Source organism: Doryrhamphus excisus, chromosome 1 (genome assembly GCF_030265055.1).
Source record: "Doryrhamphus excisus isolate RoL2022-K1 chromosome 1, RoL_Dexc_1.0, whole genome shotgun sequence".
NCBI lineage: Eukaryota > Metazoa > Chordata > Actinopteri > Syngnathiformes > Syngnathidae > Doryrhamphus > Doryrhamphus excisus.
Genome location: NC_080466.1, coordinates 5,869,354 through 5,888,982, shown reverse-complemented (window position 1 = coordinate 5,888,982; position 19,629 = coordinate 5,869,354). Strand labels below are relative to the sequence as shown.

General features: G+C 41.7%; 1 protein-coding gene across 2 annotated transcripts; it reads left to right on the top strand.

The window, feature by feature from the left end:
- Nucleotides 1-2,268: 2,268 nt before the first annotated feature.
- On the top strand, nt 2,269-18,884 carry klf3 (Kruppel like factor 3 (basic)). Of its 2 annotated transcripts, XM_058065498.1 has the most exons (7): nt 2,269-2,383; nt 2,908-3,030; nt 13,298-13,358; nt 13,742-14,303; nt 14,702-14,849; nt 16,908-17,071; nt 17,441-18,884. In XM_058065498.1, exons 3-7 carry the CDS (start codon nt 13,317-13,319, stop codon nt 17,620-17,622), a joined length of 1,098 nt encoding a protein of 365 aa, XP_057921481.1. In that variant the 5' UTR covers nt 2,269-2,383; nt 2,908-3,030; nt 13,298-13,316; the 3' UTR covers nt 17,623-18,884. The 2 variants fall into 2 exon arrangements, with proteins under 2 accessions (XP_057921481.1, XP_057921480.1); XM_058065497.1 differs by lacking the exon at nt 2,269-2,383 and having other exon boundaries at nt 2,790-3,030.
- The last annotated feature ends 745 nt before the right edge of the window (nt 18,885-19,629 follow it).

Sequence of the window (19,629 nt, the reverse complement as noted above, 5' to 3'; positions counted from 1 at the left end):
ACCGGACACAATCATCGGTTGCAAACCTCTTCCAACGTCCACTGTAACTTACTGTATGTTTTCATGACATGTCATTATGTTGCACACTCCATGCTAGCACAGGATAGCAATAAAAGGCCACACATTCACATTTACGACTGCCTCGTTCTTGTCAGAGTGCACCCTGCTTGGCACTATATTTTACTTCAATGATCTGCAACTCCATGCTACAGTCAAATGTCCTGTCTGTGACAAAACATCTTCTATATAGATAGATAGATAGATAGATAGATAGATAGATAGATAGATAGATAGATAGATAGATAGATAGATAGATAGATAGATAGATAGACTCCCTTTATTGTCATTGCACAAAAACACAGTAGTGAAATTGCCAACGAAATGTTGTTGCCTGCTTCCCATATAATAACAGACACAAAAGAAGATAAGTAATAATAAATAATAATAATAATAATAATGTGGAGAATAAATAGAATAGACACCAAATATGACCAACATAATGTAAAGTGCAGCGTGAACAGTAAATTGCCCAAATAATTTAAATAAATAATAATAATGTAAGTAAAGGTAGAGGGGCTATATGACAGAAGTGCTCTGCTATGTTTAAGGACTTACTGTAAAAAAGTTTTGCAAAGATCTTCTATGTGACAAGAGTGCACCAGTTACAGAGTTACCAGTATGACCCGAACCCAACTCACACCAGGCCAGTGATATCAATCATAGGTTGCATGTCACCTGCGGGCCACCAGTTGAATAGCAGTTTATCATACCTTAATAGCGTCATCCATGCATTGGAACATGTGTTTTTTTTTTCACGCTGCAAAAAGTATCATGCTCCATTTCTCGTGCTGACTGCACTCCCTAAACCTACGTGTATGTGCGTTCAGACTTGAAAGCCCCCTTCCTATACTAACATGTAAATCATCCATGACAAAGCCGTGACTGTAGTCAACATACGGTGAGCTGTGATGACAGATGTCAGCATGTGTGTCAAGCAGTGTGGTGTCCGTGTGTTTGTATAACTCCTGTTGCCGCATTATTGAGACATTTATGGTAAATACTCACTTTGTAGTACTGTCTGTTTAGTTAGGATTAGGGTGAAGTGGTACAAATAAACATTTTAAGTGCAGGAATTGTTTAATATTTGTAATAATGATATGCTAGTTTGATATACAGTAGAATCATCATAATAATCATAATCCGTTCCAGAAGGTCCGACTCAATTCTTCCCAAAAGAAATAATGGACATTCAATTCCAGTTGTATAATTATAGTTTTACATGCATAAAACAATTCTAAATGACCAATGAAAGGAATGAATGTTACTTTTTGTCACTGAAGATGTGATTCTTGCAAAAGACACGCTATGGTAGAGATCAACACATCACAACTGCAAATTAACCACAAATGAAACCAAAGAAGGTGCAGTCGCAGAGACATGTGGGGAGAAACACTATAGAATTCAAGAACTAAGTCATAGCAAAACTCAAAGGTGGCGTCCATATTGATTTTGCTGCAACACCGGCAAGGATCACATCTTCATCCAAGGTCAAAGTAACATTAAATGTTTATTTATCCCTTTCATTCATCATTGGCATGCATTTAGAATGGTTTTAGGCACGTAAAACTATAAATGTAAAACTATATTTTGGAGAATTGTAGCGAACCTGTGCGAGTTCACTTTTTAGCCAGTTTAGCTATATGTCGTCTTTATGTCAATATGTCTATATGTCAACAACATATATGTTGCAGAAACATCTTTATTCTAGACAGTAGAATGTCATACGGGGCGGCACGGCGGTCGAGTGGTTAGCGCGCAGACCTCACAGCTAGGAGACCAGGGTTCAGTTCCACCCTCTGCCATCTCTGTGTGGAGTTTGCATGCGTGGGTACATTCCTGGGTTAATTGGCGACTCCAAATTGTATGAATGAATGTGAGTGTGAATGGTTGTTTGTCTATATGTGCCCTGTGATTGGCTGGGGATCCAGGGTGTACCCCGCCTCCCACCCGAAGACAGCTGGGATAGGCTCCAGCACCCCCTTGTGAGGAAAAAGCGGTAGAAAATGAATTATTGAATGAATGTCATACGCCCCAGGCGCTGCAGTACTCCCCTCATCCTGAAGGTGTGGGGGCGTTGGTGAGGTGAAAGGTGCTTGTCACCGCCGTTCTTCCACAGAGGAAAAGGCAATGTTTTTGTTTTTCTTTCTGCTGACTCTAGCTAGCTAAAATCAAAGGTATTCAATACATTTATCTGCTCTGCTGAATGAGTGAATGAATTAATTTTGAAATTTATATCCCCAAACTTACCAGGAGGTGATAAACCTTTACAGCAAAGCATCAGTACTTTTCCTGGAGAAGGAAAGTCTTCACATACAGATAAAAGGTAGGAACGCAAAGGTAACTTTTTTTTATCTTTTTTTCCACAGCTATCCACCGAGACCTGGTGGTAGCTCAACTAGGTAGAGAGGTGATGTGTCCTTGAAGATTGAAGTTTTTTTCCTTCATGGTATCATAAAAACGCCAGAACTTAAAAAGTGACTGTTTTAGCAGTAGCTGAGCCAGAAATCTTTCATTTGAATGGCCAAGGTGAGACCATTACTCACGTAGGGGTGGTAATAATTTGACTTAAAAAACTTAAAAATCGATTGTGTTACAAATACATGTTATTTTTATTATTTGTAGAAGAGATATCAGCTATGATAGTTGGACGTTAAAGACAAGAAGTATTCCACACACACACATTGACACACTCCAGTGGCCCACCCCGCCCCGGTCCCGCCCAGCGGCCCGACCCCACGGAGAAAACAGAGCATGTATCATGTGACAGAAGTACTTTGTACAAGACACAGTGAAGACACACGAACATGCCTACCAAGCGAGTTTGCTAAGTTGTGTGTCGCTGACTAGTTGGTCTCATGTCCGTGACGCCGACCCGGACCGAGCAGCAGTCACTTTCCAACGGAGTACAGCGGAGAAAGTAGTTGAAAAGTCCTTATCCAGCAAATAGACGGATCCTGTTTCATCTGGAAGGTGAGTTTTTGATACACTTTTTTAAATAATCTGATTTTTTTACTGATTTTTATATCTTTATCATGAAGTAGTACTCTAACTATGTACTCATGAATTTGTCATCTACTGTACGTCTTCTTCTGGGACTTACTAGTGGAATTGTAATTCTGTGGACAAGCGGTGCCCTGTTACCAAAAGGTCCCGAGTTTGATTCCCCATATGAGGTCATATACCATATGTCAGAAATGTGCTGAAAAGTTAAAAATTCCAAGTGACTACAGCCTCCAACATCAGGGTCTGAGGTTCGATTCCCTGCATGTATCTGACCAGTTGTGAGTGGTCTGTGTTTCTCTTAAAAGTGGTTACAACTTCAGCCTGTGTGTGAAAGGTCCGACGTCCGATTCCCGTAACTGCTTGTCCACATCACATTGACATTTAAACAGTCATTCGATTTAGATTCAGTTTGCCGCACGTGTCTTTTGATTTGATTTAGTTTTTGTTAACTGCGCAGCACAATGTTACCTTGTTTAATCAGTGAAATCTGCAAAATGGCCAAATGTCCATCCATTTTTATACTGCTTATCCTCATCCTCATCCAGCTGACTTTGGGCAAGAGGCGGGGTACACCCTGGACTGGTCACCAGCCAATCACAGGGCACATGTAGACAAACAACCATTCACACTCACATTCATACCTATGGACAATTTGGAGTGGCCAATTAACCTAGCATATTTTTGGAATGTGGAAGGAAACCGGAGTACCCGGAAAAAAAACCCACGCATGCACGGGCAGAACATGTAAACTCCACACAGAGATACCCGAGCGAAGCTCCGAACCCAGGTCTTCCCGATCTCCTGACTATATGTGACGAACATGCTAACCACTCAACCACCGTGCGACCAGTAGCCAACCATATTTTGTCCAATTGTTATATATGTTTAAGGCTGTAAAACCCCTCACCATACACGTTATACACTTTTCTTACCATTTTCTCACATTTCTGTCTTGTTTAAACATTCTCAAAGTTCAAATTTTATTTTAATTTTAGCGACCAATTTACGAGACTAAGAAATTAAGTGATTGGCTGTTTCACTCACAGCTTGTCCTGGCACCGTTAGGCTGTAGCGTTTTTATGTCCTTCTTAAAACATATTCATGCATATTCTTGTCATCCTCCCTGAATCCAAGATTAATTTACAGCTGCGTAACGTCTGCCAACATTCAGCATGTACGAGTGCTAGCAGCTCTAGCGACCATACAACAGGAAACAGGCATTCCAACATGGAGATTGGCTGTAGACCAGGGGTGGGCAATTAATTTTTATCAGGGGCCGCATGAGAAGCCTGAATTGTGTCAGAGGGCCACCAACTTTCTTTCATTGTAAAATACTTAAATTAAATATTTTGAATAGCTCTAAGTTCCCCGCGATGTCCTCAATCCGCCTCGTTACAGTGCGTCGGGAGAGTGAAACGTTCTCAAATGCGCCTTTTTTCTCTGGGCACATCAGCGCAGCAGAGTCCAATAAACACTCCTTAATAAACTCTCCGTCGGAAAACGCCTTACTTTTTCTGCCGATTTTGTGAGAAATGACATAACTTGTCCTGACGGCTGCATCTCTGGGAGTGTGAAGTTTAGTGAAAAATCCTTGTTGGGTTTGTAGTTTTGCAAGCAATGCATCAGACTCCCTTGCACGCTCTTCACCAGACAGATTTCTGTATTTATCTTCATGCTTGGTGGTGTAGTGGCGATTCAAATTATATTCTTTAAACACAGCAACCTGTGTACCACAGACTAAGCACACTGCTTTGCCTTTACTTTCTGTAAAGAAATATTTGGAAGTCCATGTTTTGTTGAAAATACGGCATTCGTTATCAACTTTTCTTTTCTTGGGTTGTGCCGACATCTTGGGGATAACCTCGCGAACAGCATCACCTTCACTCACACACGTGTATACGCGAGTGAAGGTGCTACGTCTACGACGTGCATACGTAGCGACGTAACGCTTTTCAAAATAAAATTTCAAAATAAAAGTTTAAAAAAAGTTTAATTTATGGTGTTTATGATTGGCCTCACGCGGGCCGGACAGGGACGTACAAAGGGCCGGATGTGGCCCGCGGGCCTTAATTTGCCCAGGTCTGCTGTAGACCATTGTCAGAACGCAGAAAACAATGGACGAGTTTTCCCCTAGCCGGACTGTTGTGGCTTTATACACCGACTGAGAAGAACTGGACACATCTTCAACTCTCACATGAGTATACAACACCCTCTACTGGTAGCAGTAGCAAGTACAATAACAGACCCATCCCACAGACCACTGATCACTGTAATACACCACAAGGACGCAGAACACAATGCAAGTTCATTTGCTGTTGAAGACAACACGCAACATTTTGTGATAGGCGACCTGCGATATAGCAAGGTAACACTGTAATGCAAACCTGTGAATAGTGGTTGCAATTTCGACCTGTGATTGAAGGGACAGAGGTTCGATTCCCTGCATATATATGGGTAGTTGTGGTCAGTGCACTTTGAAAAAAAATACGGTGCTTGACGGAGGTCTGCGCTTTCTGAGTGCGTTTCTCGTTTTGATATATTTTGAACCATCTTAAATTTTAACGTGGACAATTGGTCAGACTGTATCCTTCAAGTGAACAAGCGGCTACGACTGTGGCCTACGACTGAAAGGGGTCCCATTTTCAATTTGCTGCATAAATCTATCCAGCAGCACAAGGTCATACTCTATGTATGTGTCTTATCTTTTTCTTCGTTTTAGTCAGTTCGTTTTCAATGTGCTTTTGGCAGTGGCCTGTGATTTAAGGGTCTCATGCTTGATTCCCTGAATGAGTGAATACAACCCTGTGTCAGAATTTTGTTTGTCCTTTGTGTAAAATATTATTTCCTCTATTAAAAAAAATTTTGAACTTGCATGTGATGAAGTGGTCACGACTGCGGCCGGCGGTTCGATTCCCTGTATATATTATATCTGATCTGCTGTGTAAGGTTGTGTGTGTGTGAGAAAAAATGGTTCTGAAATGTTTTTTAATCTATTTAATCATCTTAAATGACATTGTGAATAAGTGGTTACAGCTGCCGCTTGCAACTAAAGAGTCAAAGGTTTAATTCCCTGCATTTCCCAGCAGTTGTGAGGTCCATACGTGACGAATTGCTTCTGATGATTGTGACTAAGTTTCAAGTGTAATGGGGACATGTAGTTACAGCAGCGGCTTGTGGCCGAAGGAACCCGGATTTGATCCCCTACTTTGACTGAGGTGTTGTCGAGCAAGGCACCAAATTGTCTGACTCTGTGTATTGATCTCGTGAAGAGGTCAGAGGTCATGACAGGTGGCGGGTGCATGGTGTGACAGTGTGATGTGACAGGTGTGTGTGTGTGTTTGAGTCCCACCATCTCGTCCTCGCTGCGTGCGTCTCTCTCCGTGTTTCCTGTGCTTTGTTTCAAGGCTGAGGCTTGCGTCACACATTCCACTTGGCATATGAAGCCCTCATCCTGTTTAGAAGCCAGCGAGCAAGGAGAGAGAGAGAGATGTGGACGTGTTTGGGGGGGGGCAACGTCAGACTCTTTGTCTCACATTATACTCCTTTGTGTGCACTGGTGGAGCTTTAAAGACACGTATTTATTAGTATTTGGACACCCAAAGGGGTGTGACACCCCCCTTGGACGCTAACACAACAAACCCACGCACCCCTGCTCCTCTTTTCCCTGAATCAACATACTGATGTTATCTAGTGGAACAAAATGCGTAAGAGTGCATGCACACGCACACCGCTCAAAGGGCACGTCTTGGTGACGGTAAAGAGCTAAACATTAAACTTATGGCCACAGAAGGTTTGGTCATCTGTCTGTGAAGAACGCACACACTAACAGACGTCAAATGAAAGCTGTTACACAACTCCAATGTCTTAACCCCCCCCCCCCCGGATCTCTTTCTTCCCGCCTCCCACAAACACACCACCTCCCCTCGTTTGAGGTTCATTCAAGTTTTGTCATATTTGCTTCCTCGTTTCTTCCAGTTTGACATACTTTAGGTCAGAGTTGGTTTTCTTCCATTCCCCCACTCTCTTATTTTTTTAGGGGAGGGGGGGACAGGAAACCACAGGCCCCCAGCAGCAGAAGCAGCCCTCTTTCCCCTTGTTCCCTTCTTTCTCTCTTCTTTACACCCCCCAACCCATCACGCAGTGTGGAAATAATAACAAGCACTCTGAGGGGCTTCTGCTCCTTTCTGGAAAGATTCACCTCTTTGCCCTGAGGAGCGTGCACGCGTCAGCATATGTCCACTGTGTCTTCAAGTGTGTGTACTGTGAGTACTGCGTGTGTGTGTGTACTTTGTGTGATGATAGATTCCTCTTTCCTCACATTATGTCTGGCTCTCCAGAGATCCTCGCAGTCTGCTGGGGAGGGGGCTCCAAGCTGGTGTGAGTCAGAGCACTGCACCAGGGGTGATGAGGCAGGGGTCAGAGATGATGATGATGATGGAGGCGTAGCTCATCAGAGGAGGTTGAACATTAAAGGGTCCCGTTTACATCAGTCTGCTTTTAAGTGAAAACAGATCAAAACTGAACCCTTAAAAAACGCCTCTTGGCGGGGACTGGATGCTGTTGTCTGTAAAAACGGACATGCTTGTAACATGTTCTATGTGGGAATGCATGAGTATACCGCAGTATAAACAACAGCTGTAGTAGGATTTATCCAAGAGGAGACTGAGGGCTGCTGCAGCAAACTGGAGACTGTGGAGTGGAGAGATTTAGAAACAGTTAGGACACTGATTCTCACCCTGTATCACTGGTGGAACGTGGACTACCTTTACCAGGGCTCAGGACCTTTTTTATTTGGTTCTATAAATATAACATGAAATAATTATACAAAAGTACATTTATTCACTAAAGATTTATTGTAAAAAGTTGGAGAACCACTGCATTAGAGAGAAAGCTGCTTGAGCCAAAGAGGAACCAGCAGTGGTTTTACGTTGCCCTGAAACGGGTACCAATATCGTGACAGAGCTAGCAGAACTGAATGTTATTTTCTAGCCCATTTCCATATGGAAATAGTGTCATAGTATCTATATCTATCTCTAGAAAGACTTTAAACTTACCTTAAATTGTCACAAACACGCACCAAAATGGCGACGTATCTTGCATGTGACACGGAACAGTAGCTGGACCCCCGCTTCAAACTCTTAAAAGAAAAAAAAAATCAGTATCCTGGACTTTACGTCATATTTCTGATTTTGTGTCAGTGTCTTTTTCATTATTTTCCGCATGTTTTGTCAGAGTTTGGGCAAAGTACAAGTACATGTTTTGGATGCAGCAAAATGCACATTGAGGTGTTTTGTATTATTTATTTAATCATCTTTGTGATGCACTTTTGCATGTCACAAAATTGGCATCATTTTGTTTTAACATAACGGACACAAATTAAATATTCCAAAGCGTTTAGCCTGTTTAGTCAACATGTTTGCAGTATATTTTTATTTAGGCCTCTAGAAAGTGATGGCACCCTCTCTGGTACCCCGACCCAGTGCCTCTTAGTAGCTGTTTTTCGGCCTCAATTTTTAGGGTATTCATACATGACATCGCCTCTTACTGTCTTGGCATGCACATTACGACGCTTGTCTTTTCAAGGATAGGGGTTCTTGTACAGTGTTTTTCGTCTACTATGTGAAAAAAACATACACATACCTTAATGGTTTAAACGTGTGTGGGGGGGGCGGTGTAAATAAAAGTGACTCCACACTGACGCGGTACGCTCCGATATTAGCTCACCACCTTGGTGAGTCATGCAGTTAGCATCCTAATCAGTCAGAACTAATCAGTTCCGTCCCCCCGTAGGCGAGGAGGTGGGGGGCTGTAAAGAATAGGAATGAGCTCACAGTAGAAATGAGGCTGTAAAGTATGAGAAGTAGAAGAAGAAGAAGACTGGGGGGGAGAAATGTGAGTTGTGGGGTGTTTTTTGGACAAAGCTGTCGTCTGGAGGTTTCAGCTCTCTCTCTGGTGATCTCATCATCTCCAGCAGTTTTGCCATTAGAGCGTGCACGCGCAAGCCCCCACTCTGTCTGTGCATGTGTACGTATGTGTGTGTAGATGAGCATGTGTCTATGTCTGTTATAATTTAGCCTTTTCGTGATTTAGTGTGTGTATTCTGTTGAGCAAGCAGAAACGTAATGTGTGGTTCTGTTCATGTGTTTGTGTGTGTGTGTGTGTGTGTGGTTGACTCAGTAGCCAGAGACTCCAAGCCACAATATTTTCCCCCCTCAGTCATGTTGTTCTTTATCATTCATGGAGCAAGAGGAAAAGAAGAGCGTGCGGTGAGGGGCGTAGAAGAAGATGTGTTAGGTGCAGCGAGAGAGAGAGAGAGGTTAAAGTGGGAGGTGTTTGCAGACTAGGGTTGTGCACACAGTAGCGCCACTGACCTCAAAAGACAATATTTGCAGACCACACTTGACATACACACACAAATGTAGAGCACACAGGTAGGCTACTTATTTACCAAGTAGGTGCAGTACACACTGGGTGCATATATATATATATATATATATATATATATATATATATATATATTTTTTTTTTTTTTTTTTTATTTATTTTTTTTTTTTTTACAATTATTATTTACATTTAAGGGCGGCAGGGTGGTCTAGTGGTTAGCGCGCAGACCTCACAGCTAGGAGACCAGGGTTCAATTCCACCCTCGGCCATCTCTGTGTGGAGTTTGCATGTACTTCGGTTTCCTCCCACATTCCAAAAACATGCTAGGTTAATTGGCGACTCCAAACTGTCCATAGGTATGAAGGTGAGTGTGAATGGTTGTTTGTCTATATGTGCCCTGTGATTGGCCGGCGACCAGTCCAGGGTGTACCCCGCCTCTCGCCCGAAGACAGCTGGGATAGGCTCCAGCACCCCCCGCGACCCTCGTGAGGAAAAGCGGTAGAAAATGAATTAATGAATGAATTTACATTTAAGGCTGTAAAACCCATCACCTTTATGCACTTTTCAAAGACAGACATTGACATTTTCTCACAATTCTCTCTTGTTTGAACACTCTTAAAGTTAAAATTCTGTTTCAATACTGAACCTACAAGGTTTGACACAAGAAATTATGAAGCGATTCATGCGTATTTCACTCTTATCGTGCCTCGCTGTCCTGGTGCCGTTCGGCTGCGGCATTTTTATATCCTTGTTAAAACATATTGCTCCTGTTGTTGTCGTTTCTTTTATTTTTTACAGTTTTGGCAGTTACAAGGATTAAAAATGGTCTACAACCAATCAGAAGACAATCTGCGGTGCAGACATAAGAGAGAGAAGAGAAATAGATCTGTCCGCAAAAGGGCGACCGTGAGGGTATACTGTAATGCTAATGTTGTTTACAGTGTTGTAGCATGTACCCGGTTTCTCATATTTTGACCCTCATGGGTAGCCGAATATGATGTAAAATATATGAAATTATGGCATACTTTGCTGTCATGCATGAAATCGAATGTTCAATAAGCAGTGCTGTCCCAATACTATTATTGGGGATTATCCCATTATGACTATGCAGGTCATCATTTCTGGTCATTGGTAAGAAGCTTTTTTGTTTGTACCTTTTTTTTTGCTTGTAACATTGCCTGTCTACAGTTAATAATGTTAATCATACTGGTGGAAAGCATTATCCTTTATTCCCTATGGGAAAACAAATGTGAGGTTGGCACCCGCTGTATTAGACATATCATTAGACTCCGCAAGTGTACCCATATGGATAGCTCCTTTGTAAGTTTAGATGATATCAAATGTGAGCTACATGCATGAACAAGGAATAGATGTATACACAAAAGCAACCCACATCCTATAGTGACCTTGCATCTCGGTCACCCTTCATCTTCATGAACTGCATTCTCTGATAAGGACATTTAACCCTCAGAACGTAAATCACCTCGCAGAACATGAAATGAGAGGGGAAATGTTTTGTTTGACAAGCGCCTGTGGCTTTGCAGGATTTACAGGATTGCGGAGCGCTTTGGGAGTGGGGAGGTTGTGACACATGTAAGTGTTAATTTCCTTTAGGTTGTCACAATGTAGTTTATGTGAGACTCCAATGTCTTGTAGAAAGTCTTCACAGAGTAGTGGAAGTGGTAACGACAAAGGGACGGACCAACTCTGTACTTTCTCTTAAATTTTCACTTTTTTTATGGTCTCCTAATATTTGTTGTCTGTTTTCTTTTCTCCAAAATTGTTCACTTTCTGCAAGCTATCAGAAGCTAAGATTAATGGACTTTGTAATAGTGGGCGCTATCAACTGCAATGCTATATATATAATATAATATCATGTTTTAATTTGATAATGACAGCCTGGAAAAATGGAAAAACTGACTTTTTTCACCACATGGTACATTTATTAACAGGTATATTATACAACACACCACCAACAGAACCAATGTTGTAATAGCGGTATGGAAGAAATTGCTACCACTGATGAGGTCATTGTACGCAACAGCATGGCAAGTGTAACATACAGGAGTTTAATACCAACAGCTGAGTCGCTTCACTGACATTTTTAAAGCGCATGCAGAGGTACATAAAGCTGAAACTACACCAGGAGGCTGTCTACAGCCACAGCTGGTAATGCCAATGTTTTTTGACCTAATGTTTATTAATTAGAGCCCGCAGCAGTTATTGGCTTTTGTTAGACCACGCACCCAAGCAACTACAGGAGAATCTACGTGATAATGACTAATAGAGGAATTAACTCTTACATAAGCCTGAATATGTTTTGTAAAGTACTATGTTAACAAAGGTGTTGTGTAATAGTGCGAACAAACACATGATACACACAAATCTAATTCTTTTAGTCACATGGAGCTACTTTTCCTGTCTTACCCATCCATACCACCAAGCCTAAATGTTGTCCGAAGAGTTGGACGGCGAGAAGCTCTTTAATGCCACCTGATTGGCAGCAACAATAGAACAACGGCTTGACCTCCAGTTGAACTACAAACACAATACAAAGTCAGATTTGCACAACGCACACCCGCTCACACACGCACAGGCCACACCTGACTGTTCAGTCTTTTGTTTCTTCGGAGCTTGAACGATGGGTGAAGCTTCTCTCGTCATGTTCACGCCCTTCCTGAGCCAGAAAGCATCCTGCTGTCCCATTGGTGTGCTGGCCAGCTGGAATCATAGTGTGTGTGTGTGTGTTTGTGGAAGGGTGTGACACCTTGTGTCTGTATCCATTTGTTAATAATTAAAGGCTTACTTGACTCCAGACTGTGGACTTTGATCAGGTCACACACACACACACACACACACACACAGACTCCTTACACTGAGTATATTCTCAGTAGGCCTATAGGTCATGTTACCTAAACACACACACTCATTTAGGAAGCGTCATAGTCATGGTGGTTGCACCTAGTCTTTCATGAAACCGCCTTCCGCTGTGTGTGTGTGTGTGTGTGTTTGGCGTGCTTTTTGGCTACGCTTCATTATAGTCCGGCCTGATGAACTGGCAAGTGATCATTGTTACAATGCAGAGCGCAACAGGAAACAAGCTGGTGTTTATTAACAAGTAAAAGTCATGGACTGAAAACGCTCTCACAGAAACAGGATGTAGACAAAGTAAACAAGTGGACAAAGCCGGTCAGACAAAACAACAGCAAGATTGCCAGGATGCAGTAAAACAAATGGAGATCTTAACTCCTGCAATTGATGTGGTTGTACAAAACTTTATTTTTTTTGTCTTGTAACAATCTGATAAATTATAATGAAATACATTACATGTGTAAAGTATAACTGTATATATTTATTATTAATTATACTTTTTGTAGTGCCCAATTATGATTGTATGAATAAAATATACCTTCTATTATTCATGATAATTGCCAATAAGGCGGCACGGCGAGTGGTTAGCACGCAGACCTCACAGCTAGGAGACCAGGGTTCAATTCCACCCTCGGCTATCTCCGTGTGGAGTTTTCATGTTCTCCCCGTGCATGCGTGGGTTTTCTCCGGGTACTCCGGTTTCCTCCCACATTCCAAAAACATGCTAGGTTAATTGGCGACTCCAAATTGTCCATAGGTATGAATGTGAGTGGGAATGGTTGTTTGTCTATATGTGCCCTGTGATTGGCTGGCGACCAGTCCAGGGTGTACCCCGCCTCTCGCCTGAAGACAGCTGGGATAGGCTCCAGCACCCCCCACGACCCTCGTGAGGAAAAGCAGTAGAAAATGAATGAATGAATGAATATTTAAGACCTGACTCATTCTTTGCTACTTTGTGTCCTCATGTCGTCTTTTGTAGGAGTTGGGCCAGTGCAGCCATGCTGATGTATGACTACCCTCTGAAGACAGATATGGACACGGTAAGGCATGCATGTGTACGTGTGTTTGTGTTTACATCGTGCCTGAGCATGTTTTTCCGATGCCATACAGTAGCCTGCACATAACAACCCACACGACATGCTACCGTACGTGTCTAGACAGCCTCGTTCCCACATTCCAACTCTTCCTGGACAAACAGGCTGCGGTACAGTGGACATTTGCATACAATGGCTGCACACACACAACACGGCGCCATACAGCAAGCTCATCATCAACGCGCACACACAGTGCTGAGAGACATTCCCCCGGCAAAGAAGGGTCAAATATTTTGGCTGACTGTACAGTAGTTGTTTGCAAGTTATGAGCATGTTTTCAGTGCCGGAAAGCTTCATCTCATGCTCTTTTGTTCTCCTTCCTCTTGCAGTCCTTCTACTCGTCGCTCGTGAAAAACCCCGAGTCATACGGAGTCATCTTCTCCCACCCGGCCCACCTCTACCACCACAGCCACATGCAGGCCCTCGCCCAGTCCCATGCCACCAGCAACCCCTCACACACCCAGCTGGAGCCCGTGGACCTCTCTGTGAGCAAACGCTCCTCCTCCTCCACCGCCTCCTCCTCACCTCCATGCTCCTCTGCCTCCTCTCCGGCCTCCTCACGCAGCACCCCGCCGTCCCCCTACAGCACAGCGAGCCGTGCCTCTCCGCGCTGCTCTCCCCAGCTGAACCGGCGACACCTCTCCCCGTCTCACACCCTCCCGTCGCCAGCTGCCTCTTTACCATACCAAGCCATGGTGGCTCCTCTGATGGGCTCGGGCTCGGGTGTCATCCAGAGCTCGGGAGGGGTCATGATGTCTCCGGTCATGGTGCCTCTGTCTGTCCTCTACTCCTCCCCTCTCCATCTGCACCAGCCCATAATGGTGAGCCCTCCTGTTACCACCACCGACGACGACCACCACCATCATCATCGAAGCAGAGAGCACAAGACAGGTAAAACCTATACTACTTTTTTTTATAAGCTAAGCACATCATTCAGCTTTTAGAAAGCCACTGACATAAAAATCATAGAACAAAAACATGTAACCACTTCAGATCAGTTAGGAAATGCTAACTTTCTAGCTTGAGCCAGGCAGTAATCCCTCCAATTAGTCAGAGACAAAATTTAGAGACACTTTCACATTCAATAGTAGTACGGTACTTCAGTTAGCAGGTGTCACCTTCCTGTTTTTCATTCCATTGACTCATTATCGCCTCTTGAGGTGCAGTGTGGTAATGCACCCAGCATGCTTCAGTCACATATAAGCATCTATTGTCGTTAGTAGTTGGGTGTTTGATTACATAGTTGGGAAATGTTTTTAACAGCAACGGTAACTTTTGTCTCCTCACAGTTCAATCCATTAAGTCGTACGACGGGAGAGGCGACGCCCACGACCTACAAAAGCCAATCAAAACGGAGCCTCAGTCAGAGCTCATTCATGAGCATCACAGCAGCCACGACATCAAGTCATCAGTCATCAGGATATCAAACGAATATGAGTAAGTGGCGCTTAACTTTCTCTCGTCATGTCCCACTTCTCCAAGTCCACATTATAGATTATTACAAAATTAATGACTTTTCCTATCAAGAATTAGAGCTTTTCTTCCTGTCACTCACACACTCCAGTGACTTGGGGAGGATGTAGCCATGACACAGAGACCTTCTGGAAAACAACCTTCTGAAAGTGTGTTAGCAAACAACAGAGGAGGAGCTCTGAAGTTAAAGTTAAGATGAGCAGCTAAAAAATGATGAAATAAATATGATTTAAATGATATTGAAAACATGACTTATTGTTCCAAAAACAGGTTGTCTAATATCGGGGTCAATAGGGCACTATGTCAAACGGTAATTATAATAAATATTGGATTTGGGTACACTGACCTTCAACCACTGTGGATGGGAACAGGAGGGAGATTAGATAACCCCCCCCACACACACACACACTAGATTCCTTCTGGGCACTGTTTATTCTTTTATTTCCAGTCGTTACGACTCCCCGGCCTTACAAGTTTATATCAGCCATCCGAATCCTGTTGCCGCCACGCTCTTCCACTTCCTATTCTCTCTTTCATAACCCCCCACCCCCACCTCCTTTCCTTTTTAGCTTCCTGTGTTTTCTTAGAGCCGCATGTACCGCATCTTCTATCCATCCACTTCATCCTGTCACAATCCATAATCCATGTAAATGCCAACACTTGATATAGTGTACATGAAATCTACATATGTTGTCTCTCGATACTACTCATTATTGGTGGAAGAGCGTGTGTGTGTGTGTGTGTGTTTAGCCGCACATTCCTTTGCAGTGGACCGATGAGAAAGATTCCTATTTCAACACCTTACTTGCACCTGCTTTTAACCGCCACTTGAACACAAGCCCTCGACCACTCCTTCTTTTTTTGAACCTCCAGCCCCACCAAAAAGTGTCTTTCTTCTATTTCACAAAGTAGATCGTCTTTTGGGGGGGGAGCCCTTTGCTTGAATAGCGACCTGCTGCCATTAGATGTGTTGTTTTAGCGATGCTATCATAACAGTATGTCATTATTTTTCTTTGAATAATGTCGTTAGAATAACTACTACACTGAAAAGAATGTCAATCTATGCAAGATTAAATATCTGAAGTCAAAATCAAACATGGCAAACAAGAATTTTTTTTGAACCGGGTACTTTCAATGTCAGATCAATTTATTTGTCTTATGTAATATGTACAAAAATTTGAGCTAATTAAAATAAGCAAAATAATCTGCCAAAAGTTGGCATTTAAGATAAGCAAATATGACCAACATTTGATTTTTAGATATTTAATCTTCCTTGAATTGTATCTAGTCTTTCAATCAAAGAGTGTTGAAAATTTCAAATTATTTAGCGGGTATATTTCTAAAACGTTTCAAACTCTTGGTCCATTTTTATTTAGGACCATTGAATTGATTTTACTTATGCTTTTGTTTAATTTAAATTGTTTTTGTTGGTTACTATGAATGTAAACGGAAGCATGTAATAATTAATATTATTAATGTAATGTTTTTTCTTTCAATGTCAAATTTCCATTTCATTCCGTAAAATGTGCATATTTTCTCAGGTCTTGTTAATATTGCACACTCAGTTCCTAGCCAAATATTATTTGATTTCCTTTTGTACACAGTGTATGTCTTTAGAAAAAAAATAATTGTTTTGTTTGTTTCTTTCACCGCAGTAATTAGTCAGTTATTGCTGATATTATTACTACTTTGTCCTACGTTTTATTGAGCAAGTGGACTTTTCCGCAGTACTGTATGTTCTATTTGGACTATTCAGGGTGACTAGCAATGTTCAGAGACTAAAGGTGACGACACAAAGCAAAAAGGTGTGGTCGGACGGGAAAAGGGCGGGAGGTTGTTTTTCAACTTCCTGACAAGCAGACGTTGTTGTTGTTGCACTTGGAGGCTTGCTTGCTGCCAAATTACAGTCAACTTGTGTGATTTCGACATCTTGTCATTGAAAAGTATGTGACGCTGACTCCCCCTGCTGGTAAAAAATCCTTAACCCTTTCCATCTGTTCTCCCTTTTTTTTTCTTTACTAGCAACAACCCGTCAGTCATCGTTCGCTCGGGTGCTCAGCATCCTCTTCCAGCGGAATCTCCAGACACGCTGAAGAAGAGGAGAATCCACCGCTGCGACTTCACAGGATGCAATAAAGTCTACACCAAGAGTTCTCACCTCAAAGCACACCGCAGGACGCACACCGGTAACATACTCTTATTTTGTTTCATAGGACACAACATTAGGTACACCTGCATGGTCGTCATTATGTGGTTTATTCCCATCCATCCATTTTCTATACTGCCGTGGGTATGCTGGAGCCTATCACAGCCGGCTTCTCGCATTACTCTAATGAGGACAAGCACTATAGAAAACGCATGTCTCGAAAACGAGTGGGTCGTCTTATATGCTGGAATACATTATTTCTATTTTTATACACATTTCTTGAGACTATTTTCGTATAGGGTATCATCACCTGTGTACCTAATGTTGTGACCTTTCCTTTCAAGCGCCTTTCCATCCTGGCGAACCCTCACAAATGATCCCCGTTGGTGTGTTTTATGTTCCCATGCAGGCGAGAAACCCTACAAGTGCATGTGGGAAGGCTGCACGTGGAAGTTTGCTCGGTCAGACGAGCTGACGCGACACTTCCGCAAGCACACGGGAGTCAAACCTTTCCAGTGTCCCGACTGCGAGCGCAGCTTTTCCCGCTCCGACCACTTGGCCTTGCACAAGAAGCGTCACCTGCTGGTGTAAAAAAAAAAAAAAAAAGAAACTTGTTTCTGGTGTGAAACATTGGTCTGTACCACTTGGACTTGGAGGGGGGGTATAAATATTGGACTTAAATGTGTGACACCTATTTAGCCTTACTCTCACAAACACCTTAATCATTCATCTTCATGTTGGGGGAATGCAAATATTTTGTCTTCTCACAGGGGTTGCATCATCTCAGCTGGCTTGAGTGTGCTGCCCCCTTGTGGCCATGGAAAGCACACACACACTCATGCACCAAAAACCCTGTTCATTTGAACATAAAGCTTGCTCATAGTGCACACTTTAATGGAGCACAACCCAGGACACTTATATTACATGTAGGTTGGAAAGCAACTTGTTTTGGGATTTTTTTTGTTTTTTTTTGTTAAATGTCAACCTTGCTGCACATGAGGCATTATTGTTTGAGTGGGGATATGTAGAAGTGTTTCTATACAGATAAAAATATAGAAATCATTACAGGGGCTACCTTGATAGACGTCACCTTTTTGTTCATTAAAACAGATCAATGAAATGAACTATATTTAAATATAAAAGCAAATACTATTTTCTAACATTTCTATTTTTTCTGATAACATGACACCCTCCCAACACTTTTTTACTCAAGAACATATTGAAGGCAAGGAACGTGTTCGAGCCTTTACCACTTCATTCCAATCAGAGGTGCTAGCAGCTTAGTGTTATTAAGCTATCACCTTAGAACAAAGCAGTTTGTGTGTGTGTGTGTGTGTGTGTGTGTGTGTGTTCATGTCTCCATGCAGTGTGCACTTTATTGCTAAAATAATAAATATTCCTAGTCAAACATTTATTCCCTACACATACTCATACCAAATGTAGCAGCTCAACAGATCTGCATTTGCTCCTGAGATTCTTTGCATGTACAGGTTTTTGTGTGTTTGCAAATATAAGTTGTAATATATATATATATTATAGTATATATATTATAGTATATATATTATAGTATATATATATATATTATATACTATATATATATTTATATAATATATATATATTGTTAGACTGAAAGGGCAATTAAAGATTTTTTTTTATTAAGCATGATTTTTGATACTCATAATAATGACAAAATATGACCCACTTGTGTAATGTTATCTCCTTTTTTAATCTATGTTGAAAATGCAAAGGGAATGTGTTAAACTGTGAACATATATAACTGTACAGGTCTGTCTGCAAGTTTTGCATTTTAAACAAATAATATTCATACCACTTAATAAACTTATTGATACTATTTTAAGAATGGTGTTCTGTGTTTGACATTTGTGCTGTGAAACTACATGAATTATTGATTTTTATGTTTTTTCAATACAGTACAAAAGTTTGGACAGTGGATACTGAAAACTCAAAGGATGGGTCTATTGAGGTCTATTATATATATTTTTTATCTTCTAAAAAGACCAACCCAATGTAGATAGGTTAATAATTTATACAGTAATTAATGTATTATGCATCTCTGGTTTGTGTTACAAGTGACAAAGTGTGTTATTATCAATATTTCACCTCTTTGTTGTGTTTATGTTAATTTTCCCAATTTTTGCTTGCATTTTGTGGTTTCCTTGTTGAATGGAAACATTAGAATGGGCCGCACTTTGGATGCCAGGTCACTACCCCAGCTAACCATTTGGATTAATCCAGGTAAGACCTAACCCTGTTAATAATTTATAACTAATGTGGATCAATTGTACTTAAGGTTAGACATAACTTTGTTGTAATACAAATGTGGGCGACATTTGTGTTGTCTTTTTGCTTTGTACTTTACAAACTAACATCTAACAATCTTTTGCTAACCATCATCTTGTTGCTCAAGTTGTAAAGCACCATTGCGCCAACGCAACGAAGATAAAAAGTGATTAAATACGATTAAAGATTTAAAAATGAGTGCTGCTGTGGTCTTCACGCATTCAAAACTGTAACCCAGAAGCAGAGCGATCTGCTTTTCTGCTTCGAGTGGTGGGATTCATCTTGACAGTTGTTAGT

Bases quoted from the DNA above. Each gene is read 5' to 3' on its own strand.
- klf3 (XM_058065498.1), top strand. From the start codon at position 13,317: ATGCTGATGTATGACTACCCTCTGAAGACAGATATGGACACG. The intron at 14,850-16,907 runs GTAAGTGGCGCT...TTTCTTTACTAG, and splicing joins AGGATATCAAACGAATATGA to CAACAACCCGTCAGTCATCG. The intron at 17,072-17,440 runs GTAACATACTCT...GTTCCCATGCAG, and splicing joins ACACCGCAGGACGCACACCG to GCGAGAAACCCTACAAGTGC.